The 15,523-nt window shown below is 46.3% G+C and overlaps 1 protein-coding gene and 1 long non-coding RNA gene across 3 annotated transcripts in view; one reads left to right on the top strand and one right to left on the bottom strand.

Annotated features, from left to right (window-relative positions):
- The window catches only part of NFS1 (NFS1 cysteine desulfurase), a 51,569-nt gene extending 36,502 nt beyond the window's left edge, over positions 1-15,067 (top strand). Inside the window, exons 9-13 of the mRNA XM_075012194.1 lie at positions 1,196-1,301; positions 7,362-7,443; positions 13,763-13,846; positions 14,154-14,243; positions 14,949-15,067. Coding sequence (XP_074868295.1) covers positions 1,196-1,301; positions 7,362-7,443; positions 13,763-13,846; positions 14,154-14,243; positions 14,949-15,012 — 426 coding nt within the window. The 3' untranslated portion in view covers positions 15,013-15,067. The remainder of the gene's footprint in view (positions 1-1,195; positions 1,302-7,361; positions 7,444-13,762; positions 13,847-14,153; positions 14,244-14,948) is intronic.
- The window catches only part of LOC142022408 (uncharacterized), a 41,878-nt gene that overhangs the window by 10,688 nt on the left and 15,667 nt on the right, over positions 1-15,523 (bottom strand). Inside the window, exon 3 of one of the 2 annotated variants that reach the window (XR_012647953.1) lies at positions 11,265-11,378. The exons of the other annotated variant lie outside the window; for it this stretch is intronic. This is a non-coding gene — a long non-coding RNA (uncharacterized LOC142022408). Of the gene's footprint in view, positions 1-11,264; positions 11,379-15,523 lie in introns of those variants that run through there. 2 annotated transcript variants of the gene reach the window in all.

The raw sequence follows: 15,523 nt of genomic DNA, 5'->3' as shown, positions 1-15,523 counted from the left end.
ATGGCTCATTGCCCTGAATAGGTCCTTTCCAGCCAGCCAGCTAGTCTGAGTGTCTTTTGCCGAGTGGGAGTTCCCCAGCTGTGAACACATTTGTAATACAGGTACGCAGTCAATATTTTTAACTTAAGATACAAAACTGATACCTGTGTACTAATAGGATATTTTCTATGAATCACAACTTTGCCAAGGATTCTGCATGACCAGTCTTGCATAAAATACTTCAGAGATACCATAATCCTATCATATATATTATAATGCTTTTATGAAGAATATGGGGTACATGGTCACATATCCCATGTGGTCAGGTTTCTGAGATTGCAAGGGAGATGCTTGGGGGGACTTAGTCCTTCCAGTCATATTATAGTTCATAGGTTCAGTCAGCAATTCTCTTACTGAATCCAGCAGGTGTGTCTTCAGAAAAAGGAGTGGGTGCCCATAACTCAGTGTGACCAGGCTCCTAGCTGCTTCAGTGATGATGAGCAAAACAGGATTGCTCTTTCATATTGCAGACTACTCTGGATATCACTTTACTCATTATCTACCCAGTTATAATACTGAAATTCAACCCTTTTGTTTTTATCTGAAAGTTTGCTTGATAGTTTTTAAAGGTAAAATTTGGTTTCCTGGTAATTTGGTTTGTTTTTGGGCAGCTGGCTGAGCTGGCAACTCCCAAACTACCCATACAGAGTTGTTTTTTAAAAAGGTATCAGATATCTAACCACCTCCAAGTACTGACATTTGTGTCCAGGCTGATCATTCTGCCTGCAGCTACGGTACATCCCCCTTTCCGAAGGGGAATGTAAGTGTGGCTGATGGACATGAGTCACTGATTTACACAGTGTGCCTCATTTGCATAATGAATCATTTGCTCTTCCAGAAGTGCTGTTTTAGGAAGAGAAAAAAACAAACAAGCAGTGTAGATGGGGTAATTCTACACTGCTTGGTTTCCTCCCCACTCCGTTCCCCTCCAAAAAAACCCCAGCACTTCTGGAATAGCAAGTGGCTGTGGTTATGCAAATGAGGCACACAATATGTAAATCAACACCTCGTTTGCATTTCTGATAGGCTGCATGTACATCTCCCTTTTGAAGGGGGAATGTAGCGTAGCCGTAGCCGCTGTGTGGTTGGTAAAGGAGCAAAGGTTGAACCACCAGCCGTTTACTAGACTAACTTCTCTTTCTGTTTCCTTTGTTAGTATGACTACAAGCGAATCTCTGTATTGGCAGAACGGCTAGTTACAAAAATAATGATGGAAATTCCAGATGTGGTTATGAATGGAGACCCAGAGCATCACTATCCAGGTATTAGCAGAGCCTCATACTTCTGTGGTTACAGAATCCTCTCCTTCTGCAAACTGCCTTTTCCTTGATTTTTTTCAATAAAGTTTTTAATTGTTCCGGTTTAAATTAAAATGTTCCAGAAGATTCCTTAATGTGAACCAATAAAGTGCTGACTTACTGAGATTGCAGGCAGCCTTACGCTGTATAGGCCATGAGCTAGGAGCTGCCCCACTCATCTCAATGCCATGTTGATGCTCAACACCAATAATAGCATGTTGAAAGTAGAGGTTCTTCTTCGAGTGGTCCCCGTGGGTGCTCCACAGTAGGTGTCGGGCTCACCCTGGCGCCCCAGCTCGGAAAATCTTCAGCAGTCTCCGTCGGGTCACGCATGCACCGATGCGCGTCGGCTCTTCGCGCGCTTACGGTCACGTGCGCGATCCGGTCCCCGCCAGTTCCTTCTCAACCGCTAACGGCTGCAGACGGAATCCTCTCCGGCTCCAACGCCTGAGACAGGTAAATCTTTTTTTTTCTCGTGTTAATAGTTTTTAACAGTTCATAGTTAGCAGTTCTATAGTTATTATAGTTAGTTACTCTGTTAAAAGTTGTTAAAAGCTAAAGACTATCTTAAAACCGCAGCGGCCGCCTCCGGGCGGGCCCGCTGCTTTTGTTTGTCGGCCTTCAAAGGCCAACGGTTATTAACGTCACCTAACAGACTGTTAAGTGTGCTATTAGCACCTAAGGACTCAGAGTTAAGTTTTAACAATGCCATCCCCTGGCTTTAAGAAGTGTGAATCTTGCCGGGAGGCCATGCCTGCTTCGGATGGCCATAGCAGATACATACGGTGCCTCGGGGAGACGCACGTTCCCCAGAAGTGCTCCCATTGTTCCAAGTTGACTAATAGAGCTAGAAAAGATAGAGAAATGAGGCTAAAGATGCTGCTAGTTGACAAAGCACTTCAGCCTGCCTCATCGGAGGCAACGCATGCGGAGGGCTCTTCAGGATCGCACAAGAGGAAGGCTGCCTCTTTGACCTCCTCTGTGCAGAAGAAAAGAAGAGCCTCGCCTACTCGATCCCTGCCCCTTACTGTTGGGAGCGGGACGAGTGTAACAAAGGGCCCACGCACGCTGGCTTCCTCCACTGGTAAAGCCGCGGCGCATGCAACCACTCAAGGCCCTGCAGCTACCGGGGAGACAGCACCGAGAGCCGTGCGGGCACTAGTCAGTCCGGCAACGGCTACTGCGGCACCGATCGAGACTTTCCCCAGAGGCACTGGAGACGATGGCGCCGAGGACATCGGCACTGGGATCGACAGCACCGGCAACAACAGCACCGGGAGCAGTGGAAATCAGCATGACACCTGCTCCAGTACCAAGTTCACCGATAAGACCACCCGAGAGGGCAAAGGCTAAAACGAAGACCAGGCACCGCAGCCCCTCTCCTGAGGTTATTGCGCTGCCTCTGTCACCACGATCACCACCGGAGATTCGACGGGCAGCAACACCTTCAGCCTGCCACAGACGTCCTTCTCCTTTTCTTCGGAGTCCATCCCAGGGGTCTGCACGCTTTTCTCCATCCTCTAGCAGAGATCCCTACGAGTCTTCTCACAGAGGCTCTCCTCGTACGTCGGTATCATCTCAGAGGTCTTGACATTCCAGGCACCACCCTTACATCCTTGGGTCATGGTCCAGGTCTCCATCGCTGGGCCCCTGTCCCTGTTGCTACGACCGCCATCATTATGCGGGGTGTTAGCATAGGAGGTCGACGTCTCATTATGGATCCCCGTCGACCACCCCTCAACGCCACAGTGTTCTGCTTCCACCTGGGGGAACACCACGAGTTCCCCAACCAGAGGCTGGGTCTAAAGGCATTGAACCCCACCTCGAAATTCCACAAAGGCGATCACATCAATACAGCCAGGATCCAGAGGAATTGGAGGAGAGATACCATAGTGATGCCTCCTCATCCTCGCCAGATGAGGCCGTGGTCCCTGGAGACATTTCTCCCCCAGATGACCTGAAACAGTTGCAGGAGCTGTTCAAATGAGTAGCTCAATCCCAAGATATTCAAGTGGTGGAGGTGCAGGAGAAACACCACAGACTCCTTAAAAACCTCAGGCCTCCATCTTCTTCTAAAATTGCTATTCCTCTGGACGATGCAATCATCGAGGCAGCCACTAATATATGGCAGACTCCAGCATCCGCTCCTCCTACCAACAAAAGAGCAGACAAAAAGTACTTCGTCCCTGCGAAAGGTATGGAATTTCTATTTAGTCATCCACAGCCAAACTCGCTAGTGGTTGAATCGTCCCAACACAGGTCCAAATCGTCCCAGTACAAATCTGGGGGATTGGACAAGGACATAAAGAAGCTGGATCTTCTGGGTAGAAAAGCCTACTCCTCCTCTACTCTGTTGCTCCGCATGGCCAACTATGCCTCTCATTTGTCGAATCACAATTTCGACAACTATTCCAAGCTTACTGCCCTCATGGACTTCCTTCCGGAGGATAAAAGGCCAATTCTTAAGGCAATTGTGCAAGAGGGCTACGTGGCTTCTCAAGCGGGCGTGCAGATTGCACTGGATGTGGCGGACACAGCGGCCCGCGCCGTGGCCACTGCAGTGGTAATGCGGAGAGAGTCATGGCTTCACACATCCGGCATTCCAAAGGAGTTACAGGTCAAAATTGCAGACCTCCCCTTCGACAAAATAAAACTGTTTGCTGAATCGACCGACTCAGTCCTACACTCGAGCAAAGATTCCAGAGCGACACTTCGAACTTTGGGGATATATACCCCACCGTTCAGAAGGAAGAAATTTTATCCTCAGCAACGCCGTTTTGGTTACCAACAGCAACATACCCAATTTCAACGGGGGTATGATCAGGGACGTCATCAACAAACACATTATAAGGGCCCTAGGCGCCGGCCTCAGCAGGGCAACGCCTCCGCAGGGCAAAGTGCAAGACAGCAAGTTTGACGGGTATGTCGAGGGCCGCGAAGCCAAGACCGTACCTCAGTGCCAATCTCAGTACATGTTCCATCACCGACTCAAGCCATTTTCCCCACAGTGGAAAAGCATCACGTCGGACAAGTGGGTATTGGAGATTGTAAACACGGGATACACGATCCCCTTCCAGTCTTTACCTCCACCAAATCCTCCCACTGCACCCCTTCTCAGAGACCCCTCTCACCTACCGGAATCAAGGCGGGAGGTGGACCACCTCCTATTCATAGGGGCGGTGGAGAGAGTACCGGAACAATTTCAAGGCAAAGGGTTCTACTCCAGGTATTTCCTGACTGAAAAGAAGACAGGAGGGTGGAGACCCATTATGGATCTACGCGCACTGAACCAGTACCTACGCAAACAGCGCTTCAAAATGACTACAATGGCTTCAATAATCACGGCACTAGACCATGGTGATTGGTTTGCAGCCCTCGACTTACAGGATGCGTATTTTCATATCGCAATTCATCCAGCCCACAGGCGTTTCCTCCGCTTCCTTGTGGGCACAGATCATTTCCAGTACAGAGTCCTCCCATTCGGCACTCTCTTCAGCACCCAGAGTCTTCACCAAGACCTTAGCGGTGGTGTCAGCATACCTACACAGAAAGGGAGTTTTCATTTTCCCGTACCTGGACGATTGCCTGCTAAAGGGAACTTCCCGGGCGGAGGTATTACGGATGATACACATCACCACAAAAACATTTACCTCACTGGGCCTCATCATCAATTTCTCAAAGTCAAAGACTGACCCCACGCAAAATATAGAGTTTATAGGGGCTCGGATAGATTGTCACGTCAAGGGTGTATTTACCCAAGGCTCGTTTTTGTGCCATCGAATCTCTCGTACAACTACTAACGTACAGCCCCACTGTTCCAGTTCTCACATGCTTACAACTGTTGGGGCATATGGCAACCACCACGTTTGTGGTGCAAAACACCAGGCTGCATATGCGAGGATTGCAGCATTCGTTGGCAACCGTATACAAACCCTCAATCCACACCGTCCACAAGAGGGTGTCACTTACAAAAAAGATACAAAGGTCACTAACATGGTGGGAGAAGGCCAGAAGGGAGAGAGCACGCATGATACTCATAGTCCCAACCTGGGACCGGCAACAGTAGTTCCCATTGCTCTTGCGCATGGCTCCACATCGGCCATTTCCCCTACCAACAGTACCGGACATTCTCTCTCAGGCTCGGGGGTCAATACTGCACCCGCATCCGAAGAGACTTCGGCTACAAGCATGGCTAATCCATGGCTAAGCGCCTTAGAGACTACATGCTCAGAGGGAGTACAAGTCCTTGAATGTAGTCGGAGAACTTCCACCAGAAAGACTTATCAGCACAAATGGTTGCGTTTTTTTCCGAATGGTGTTCCTCCAGGCAACTAATACCCCAGGACGCCACCATACCTACGATTCTGGATTATTTGCTACAACTCAAACAAAACGGACTTTCGCTATCCTCCATAAAGGTGCATCTGGCGGCTATATCAGCATTTCGGCATGAAGAGGATGGATCAACCACATTTGCCCATCCTGTTGTCTCGCGTTTCCTAAAGGGGTTGGTGAATCTGTACTCCCCTTGGAAACCAATACCGCCGTCGTGGAGTTTAGACCTAGTACTACGCACCCTCTCGGGACCGCCCTTTGAACCATTGGCTACGGTCCCCCTTCGACTACTTACTATTAAAACGACTTTCCTCCTGGCAATCACGTCAGCTCGCAGAGTGAGCGAACTCGCGGCCATAATGTCCACACCACCCTGCACGATCTTCTCAAAAGAAGCGGTGGTCTTACGATTACACCCAGCCTTCGTTCCGAAGGTCTCTTCAGACTTTCATATCAACAAACCAATAGTGCTGCCCTCGTTCTATCCTAAGCCTCATAACTCAAATGAAGAGGCACGGTTGCACTTACTTGACGTAAGAAGGGCACTGGCCTTCTACATCGATAGAACTAAACCTTTCCGGAAAACGGACAGACTACTGGTATCCATTGCATCCAGGTCAAAAGGAGAAGCGCTGTCTTCACAGAGGATTTCAAATCACATTGTCTTGCATAAGACTGTGTTACAAGATTTGCAAGACTCCTCTGCCAGTTCCACCAAGAGCCCACTCTACTAGGGCGATGGCGGCATCAATGGCCTTCTTCAAAGGCATCACGCTGAGAGATATCTGCAGAGCGGCGACGTGGTCTTCCTATGACATCTTCGCCAAGCACTACGCCATGCACAGGATGCTTGATGAGGATACACGCCTGTCGACAGCAGTCCTTTCACGGGCAAGCTGCGCATAAATCGGGTACCCACCTCCTTTTTCGGGGGGGGTTACTGCTGGGTAGTCACCTACTGTGGAGCACCCACGGGGACCACTTGAAGAAGAAAGAGAAGTTACTCACCTGTGTAGTAACGATGGTTCTTCGAGATGCGTCCCCGTGGGTGCTCCACTACCCACCCATTCCTCCCCGCTTCGGAGCTCTGTTTGTGTGTTTTTCAGGGGCGTCCGGAGCGGCTGATCAGGAACTGGTGGGGACCGGATTGCGCACGTGACCGTAAGCGCGCAAAGAGCCGATGCGCATCGGCGCATGCGCGACCCGACGGAGACTGCTGAAGATTTTCCGAGCTGCGGCACCGGGGCGAGCCCGACACCTACTGTGGAGCACCCACGGGGACACATCTCGAAGAACCATCGTTACTACACAGGTGAGTAACTTCTCTTTACAACGTTCCTCTGCTGCTCACAGAGCTTAGTGGAATTTGGCTGCATGCAGCTCAGCTGAATCGCCCCATTCCCACTCCCACCCCCACCCCACCATGTCACTGTTCCCTGTAAGATCAGCTCTGGGTTAGCTTAGCCATCCAGGAGAAATTCAGGTGCCATGCAGCTGATTAGTAGAGCATCCACAGCTTTTAGCAGCTGCCACCATGTATTTCTACTGGTGGTGCACATCTGCACATGCCTCTGTGAACATAAGAGTATGTTCCCCCTCTGGGTGGAAGAAGTTAGAGAGGACCTTGGTTGTGGGACAGAACTTTCTCCAGCGCTCCAGTGACTTTTTTTTTTTTTTTAAACCATACAGGCTGCATCAATTTATCTTTTGCATATGTGGAAGGAGAGAGTCTGCTAATGGCTCTGAAAGATGTGGCTCTCTCTTCAGGAAGGTAGGTGGAAAATTGGAGTTAGAAAAGGAAGGTTTTGCTAAAACAATGTGGAGAGGGAATGGTGTCTACTGATGGGATCACACATCTCAAAGTAGGCACCACTTTGCCTTTTAGTTGCCATGTAAGTCTGAAGTACAGTGGTATTCTGAAATGAGATTCTAAAAACAACCCATTGGGTCAGGATATCCGATCTGTTCCTTTTACAAGTAAAAGTGGCTTTTGAAACAGACAGTCTTGTAGACCCAGCCTGGGATCTGAGAGAGGCTCTACTCTTTTATAGACATTACCTCTGGTAATGATGATTCTCCAGCAAAATATTGTTCTCAGCTGCTGCCCCAACAGGAGCCAGGAAACTTAGCAACACAGTAGTTCTGGTCAGTTTCCCCACTCCTGTGAATTTAAATATTTTAGATGTTTTCTGAATTTTCAAATATATTGATTTCAGTTACAATGCAATACAGTGTCAATTGATTATTTTATATATTACAAATATTTGCACTGTAAAAAACAAAAAATGTATTTTTCAATTCACCTCATACAAATACTGAGTGCAATCTCTTTAACATGAAGGTTGAACTTAGCAAATGTAGAATTATGTACAAAAAATCTGCATTCAAAAGTAAAACCATGTAAAACTTTAGATCCTACAAGTCCACTCACTCCTTGTTCAGCCAGTCACTCAAACAAACAAGTTTGGTTACAATTTGCAGGAGATAATGCTGCACATTTCTTGTTCACAATGTCACATAAAAATGAGACAAGCATTTGCATAGCACTGTTGTAGCTGGTTATCAAGATCATTGGTGTTCAAGGATGTGAGAGAAAACATGGACTGGAAGATGGCAGTATCTTTGCCCATTTATAAAAAGGGGAAGATAAGAACAACCAGGTAACTTAAAGATTCCTGTGTCCCTTCATGCTTCAACCACCATTCCAGAGGATGTGTCCATGCTGATGATGGGTTCTGCTTGATCACCATTCAAAGCAGTAAAGAACCCAATGCATGTTAATTTTCATCATCTGAGTCAGATGCCACCAGAAGGTTGATTTTATTTTTGTTGCTCTTTTAAGTCTTCTGAAAGCATGTTCCACGCCTCATCCCCTCTTGGACTTAGGTAGCACCTCAGATTCTTAGACTTCAGTGGAGTCCTGTAGCTATCCGTAGAAGTTTCACAATGGTACCTTCTTTGTGTTTTGTCAAAACTGCTGTGAAAGCATTAAAATTAACATGTGCAACTGGGCATCATCTGAGACTGCTGTAACCACATTTTTCTTGTTTGTCTGAGCGATTGGCTGAACAAGAAGTAGGAGTGAGTGGACTTGTAAGATATAAAGTTTTACATTGTTTTGTTTTTGAATGCAGGTTTAGCAGCATGTTTGGTAATAAATACCTTACAACCTTGGCTACAAAAGTGCCATGCAAACACTTACTCTCACCTTCAGGTGACATTAGGAATAGCGGTAGTATCTCCTGTCAATGTATACAAACTTGTTGGCCTTAGCAATTGGCAGAACAGGGAGTAGAACTGAGTGAACTTATAGGCTCTAAAGTATTTCATTGTTTAGTTTTTGAGTGAAGTTATGTAACAAAAAAAAATACATTTGAAAACAAAAAAGCAGTCCAGTAGCACTTTAAAGACTTAACAAAATAATTTATTAGGTGATGAGCTTTCGTGGGACAGACCCACTTCTTCAGATCATAGCCATACCAGAACAGACTCAATATTTAAGGCACAGAGAACCAAAAATAGTAATCAAGGTTGACAAATCAGAAAAATATTATCAATGTGAGCAAATCAGAGAGTAGAGGGGCAGAAGGTGGCAGGGAGTCAAGTATTAGATTAAGCCAAGTATGCAAAAGAGGCCCTATAATGACCTAAAAAATTCCCATCCTGGTTCAGGCCAGGTGTTAATGTGTCGAATTTGAATATAAAAGAGTTAGCAGCCTCTCTTTCCAAATCTGTTGTGAAAATTCGTCTTCAGTAAGGCACAGACTTTTAAGTCATTAACAATGGCCCACTCCATTAAAATGCTGGCTGACCGGTTTGTGGATCAGGACTGTTTTTATGTCTGTTTTGTGCCCATTAACTCTGTCTAAGAGAGTTTGAAGTCTGTCCAATATACAAAGCATCTGGGCATTGTTGGCACATGATGGCATATATGATGATATCTGAGGAACATGAGAATGTGCCTGTGATTCTGTGAATAACCGGGTTAGGTCCAGTGATGGTGTATCCAGAACAGATATGTGGACAAAGCTGGCAACGGGCTTTGTTGCAAGGAAAAGTTCCAGGACTGGTGTTCCTGTGGTATAGACTGTGATGGTTGGTGAGAATCCTCATAGGGTCAGGAGGTTGCCTGTAGGAGAGAACAGGCCTGTCACCTAGAGCCTTCTGGAGTGTGGCATCCTGATTAAGGTTAGGTTGTAAGTCAGCAGTGGTTTGAATTGGGGGCTGTAGGTAATGACCAGTGGTGTTCTGGTTTTGGCTTTTTTGGGCCTATCTTGGAGTAGCTGGTCTCTGCATATTCGTCTAGCCCTGTTGATTTGGTTTTTTATTTCTCCTGGTGAGTAATTCAGATTTATGAATATTTGGTAAAGAGTTTGTAGTTTTTGGTCTCTGTCAGTAGGATCAGAGCAAATGCGATTGTACCTAAGGGCTTGACTGTGTTTATAAATAAAAAAAAAATATGGATCTAGTTATGTGTGCAGGATGGAAGCTAGAAGCGTGTAGGTTAAGTATAACAATCAGTGGGTTTCCAGTAGATTGTGGTACCAATCAGGCCATTCTTGATTTTCACTGTAGTGTCCAGGAAATGTATCTCTCGCATGGAGTAGTCAAGGCATAAGTTGATGGTGGGGGTGCAGATTGTTAGTCTCTGTGGAATTCCTGTAGAGTTTCTATACCATGAGTCCAAATCATAAAGATGTCATCAATGTATTGTAAGTAGAGGAGGGGTAATGGGGGACAAGAGCTGAGGAATTGTTGTTCCAGGTCAGTCATAAATATATTAGCATATTGTGGGGCCGTGCGGGTGCCCATAGCAGTTCCACTAACCTGGAGGTATAAATTGTCCCCAAATCTGAAATAATTGTGGGTGAGAACAGAGTTACAGAGGTCAGACACCAGATTGGCTGTGGTGACATTAGGGATGGTATTCCTGATTGCTTGTAATCCGTCTTTGTGTGGAATGTTAGTGTACAGAGCCTCTACATCCATGGTGGCAAGGATGGTGTTGTCAGTAACTTTTCCAATGTTTTGTAATTTCCTCAGGAAGTCAGTGGTATCTCGTAAGTTATACTTGTATGTTACACTTTTTCTAGGACCTAAGTGCTTATGTGTTGATTATTTTCTCCATTATCTTTCCAGAAACCAAGTTAAGCACATGATTCTGTAATTCCCTGGGTTGTCCTTATTCCTTTTTTATAGATAGACAGATACAGTACCGTTTTCCAGTCCTTGGTATCTCACCTATCCTCAACAGGTTCTCAGAGATAATCCCTACTGTCTCTTCAGCCAGTTCCTTAAGTATTCTAGGATGTATTTTATCAGGCCCTCCTGACTTGAAGATCTGTAATTTCTCTAAGTAATTCTTAAATTGTTCTCTTCCTATTTTAGCCACAGCCATCTCAGATGCTCACTCAGTTTCCCCTTGTCATTCCTTATTATCTGTCCTTTGTCCATGCTCCCCCCAGATTCCAACCCATGTTCTGGACTTAACCCTGTGCTTAGTCTCCTGCCCCTGTGGAACCTAGTTCAAAGCCCACCTGTTGGGTTGTCCAGTCTGTGTCTGAAGAGACTCTTCCCCACCTGTGTTCTGCAGTCCGTCTCTGATCAGGTTCCCACGATTGAGGAAGCCAAAGCCTTCCTGGTGACACCATCCACTCCACCGTGTATGTCTCTCCAGAACATGTCTGTCTCAGCCCAGGCCCTGCCCTTCACCAGAAGGAGAGATGACAACAGCAGTTGTACCCATACTCCTTCCCTCTCCTTCCCAGAGCCCTGTAGTCACTTTTGGTCTGCTCTGGGTCCTGCCTGACAGTATTGCTAGCACTCATGTGGATGAACTGCCTGGAGTGGTAGTCAGAGGACCAATGCTCCTTGGCTATCCCTCCAGAACGGCTCAGGTACAGGCCCCTGGCAGGCAGCCCACCTCCCACGATGCCAGGTCAGGCCAGCAGATAGATGACTCCTGTCCCTCCCACTGATCTTCACCACTTTCATTTCCTGTTGGGAATGGTGGCCATGATCCTTGCAGCTCTGAGGGTACAGGCTGGGCCTCCTCCACCATTGTGGGGGATTCCTCACCCTTCATTGCCAGGGCAGAACACTGGTTTGTTGTCTCTATGGCTGGGCAGTTGGGAGCCTGAGTGGAGCCCTGCCTGCTGCCAGAAGTGACCAGCAGCCAGATTTCTCTCTGGGTATGAGCCATTTCCTCCTGCCACAGTTGTGCTACTGCAGTCCTCTCTAGCTGGGTTTTTGTCAAACTTTGACCTCTCCATGTGCATTTCTGTGCAGTTCTCTTTCTTCACACTGCTGTCTCACTCGCCTCATCTCCCCTCTGCCCTTCTTTTTGTTCCACTGCTTCTACGCTCCCCACCATCTTACCAAGTTCCTGATATTTTGCCTACAGCATCTCCTTGTTGACAAGTATCAGAGAGGTAGCTTGTGTTAGTCTGTAGCTTCGAGAACAACAAAAAGTCTTGTGGCACCTTATAGACTAACAGATATTTTGGATAGTAACAGAGAGGAAGCCGTGCTAGTCTATACACTATCAAAACAAAAAGCAGTCAAGTAGCACTTTCAAGACTAGCAAAATAGTTTATTAGGTGAGCTTTCGTGGGACAGACCCACTTCTTCAGACCATAGTCAGACCAGAACAGACTCAATATTTTGGAGCATAAGCTTTCGTGGGTAATGACCCACTTCATCAGATGCATGGGGCGGGGGGGTTCAGAGGGGTATTTAAAGAGTGGGGTCCTAGTAAAGCGGGAGGGCCAAAGCTGACAAGCTCTGTGCAGCAAGGTGGAAATGGCCCAGTATCAATAGTACTTATCAAAAGAGGAAAAAGCAAGTCTGATCAGACAGGGGGGTATGAGCCATTGTCAGCGTATAATGGGGAGCTGTCAACACCCAGAGCAGAGAAACTGTCTCTGTTTAATCCGTGGTTGATGGAGTCAAATTTGCAAATAAATTGCAGGTCAGAGATTTCTCTCTCCATTTGATTTCTGATATTTCTTTGTTTCAGAACTGTCACCCTTAAATCTGCCACTGAGTGTCCAGGGAAATTGAAATGTTCTCCCACAGGCTTCTATACATTACGGTTTCTGATGTCTGATTTATGTCCATTTATTCTTTTATGGAGAGACTGTCCAGTTTGGCCAATGTAAATTGCAGTGGGGCATTGCTGGCATATATTATATTCGTAGATGTGCAGGTAAAGGAGCCCTGATGGTATAGCTGATGTTAGCTCCTGTGATGATGTCACTGGTGTAGATGTGTGGGCAGAGTTGGCAGCGAGGACTGTTAGAGGGGCTGGTTCCAGGCCTAGAGTCACTTGTTTGTGATTTGTAGTGACTGGTGAGGATTTGTTTAAGGTTGGCAGCCCCCACCTAAGGCCTTCCCAGCGGGTCATCAGTGATCTGCAACCCATCCTGAACAATGGTCCTTCACTCTCACAGACCTTGGGAGGCAGGCCTGTCCTCACCTACAGACAGCCTGCCAGCAATGCCCCACTGCAATGCCCCACAGTTCTGAAACAAAAAAATTTCAGAAATCAAATGGAGAGAGAAATCTCTGAGCTCCAATTTATTTGCAAATTTGACTCCATTAACCATGGTTTAAACAGAGACTGGGAGCAGCTCACACTTTACAAAGACAGTTTCTCTGCTCTGGGTGTTGATAGCTCCCCATTAGACGCTGACAATGGCTCACATCCCCGTCTGATCCGACTTGTTTTTTCATCTTTTGATAAGTACTGTTGATACTGGGCCATTTCCACCTTGCTGAATAGACCTTGTCAGCTCTGGCCCTCCCCCTTTACTGGGACCCCACTCTTTAAATACCCCTCTGAAACCACCACCCCGCACTCATGCATCTGATGAAATGGGTCTTTGCCCATCTCCTTGTTTTCACTGGTTCTCTCTCCCAGGGGCCTAGGTAATTATGTGTGTCGTAAAAAGCCATGGAGACCTTTGGTGATACGAAGTCTAGAAATCATATATTCTTCAATTCATATTACTGATCATGTTAAATATCATCATATAGGAATTTTATGTGAAAACCAAGAGGGTAAAATGCTCTCACCCTTTTTTTCTTAGTGCTTGTACATCTGCCTCTCTAGAGCCATCCTATGTGTTACGAGCCATTGGGACTGACGAAGATTTGGCTCATTCATCCATAAGGTTAGTGATAGGAGCCTTGCTGTCTTTTCCAGATTGTTTCCCCTCCTTCACTCAGGTCAGATTCTGTTCTCCTGTTCCACCTTCCCATGGGTGCACTGTGTTAGCACCCAGCGTTCCCTGCAAGCTGAGTGCTTGGACTGCCATCCAGGAAAGATTCAGGTACCTGGGCCTACAGCATGTGTTTCTATTGGCGATGCATTTCCACGTGTGCCCTGGTGCACACAGCACAATTTATTGTGCCAATGACTGAAAGAAATCAGAAGAAACTCTGTTAGTATCTATTTTGGGCATCTGTGTTTTGTGGCAGGTTTGGCATTGGTCGTTTCACTACAGAAGAAGAAGTGGATTACACGGTGCAGAAGTGCATACAGCATGTCAAAAGACTGAGGGAGATGAGGTGAGCTGTTTATTTCCCGAGCAGAGAAAACTATGAATCACCGCATGTTTCCTATAAACTTTTTGCAGGATGTGTAAGGCCCTAGATTTCTGGCTTTTCATGTGTTTAAAATTTCATGGGAATTTGAATGTTTGTTACAGAAATTTAAAAATGTGTGAAAATCCATGCAAAAAATTGGCTTCCTGGTTCTGTGGGTAATTGGTGAGTTTAATTGTGTGCCTCCTCTGGCATGCACAGTGGGTGACTGAAGGAGACTAGGGAAAATAGACAGGAAATTTGACTTGAATGGGATCCTGAGGCCAAAGTAGCCTTCTGTCTTGCTACAGAGGTGGGAAAAGAGGAGCTGGGAGCCAGGGGAGCAAAGTAAATCTAGGAGCAGAAGGATGGCAGCTATGTTGGGAGGACAGTGAATGTACAGGAAGTAATCCTGTCTCCATTGATATCTGATGCTGCTCCTTCAGATCCCAGTCACTGTGTCACCCTGGGCTGTGGGCAGTGGGGATGGAGCACCTGCCCTCTCAAACTCGGGCTCTGGAAGAGATTCAGGGGAATGGGATTTGCCCTTGCTCTGGCAGTAGAGAAATATCTTCAAAAGAGTCTCCCTTCCTTGGACAGATATAGAAGCAGTTTATGTATTGTCAATTGTGAGTGATGCCATTAACCTCTACATTCCAGCTGACATCTGTAATTTTTTTCTCTTTACAGTCCACTGTGGGAAATGGTGCAGGATGGAATTGACCTCAAGAGTATTAAATGGACCCAGCACTAGAAAAGCTTTTGTAACCTTGGACTAGATGGATATGCATTAAAGTGCATTTTCTGTACATTCCTGAACAAAGAGGAAACAATCGCATATAAAAAAAAATCCAAGGCGTCTGTGAAACGCGGACATATAAATAGTGGTAGTTTTTTAAAGTGCTTTTACACAAATGCTAGGAGTCTGTCTAATAAGATGGGTGAACTGGAGTACCTCATATCAAAGGAGGAAGTTGACATAATAGGCATCACAGAAACATGGTGGAATGAAGACAATCAGTGGGACACTATCATACCGGGATATAAATTATATCGGAAAGACAGAACAGGTCGTGCGGGTGGCGGAGTGGTACTATATGTGAAGGATAATATAGAACCAAATGAAACAAAAATCCTAAAAGAATCAAAATGTTCCATAGAATCATTATGGATAACAATTCATTCCTCTAATATGAATATGGCATTAGGAATATATTACCGACCACCTAACCAGGACAGTGATAGTGATGCTGAAATGTTAAGGG

Source organism: Carettochelys insculpta, chromosome 17, assembly GCF_033958435.1.
Source record: "Carettochelys insculpta isolate YL-2023 chromosome 17, ASM3395843v1, whole genome shotgun sequence".
Classification (NCBI taxonomy): domain Eukaryota; kingdom Metazoa; phylum Chordata; order Testudines; family Carettochelyidae; genus Carettochelys; species Carettochelys insculpta.
Note: the sequence above shows the minus strand (reverse complement) of the source record. Positions and strands in the feature narration are given on the sequence as shown.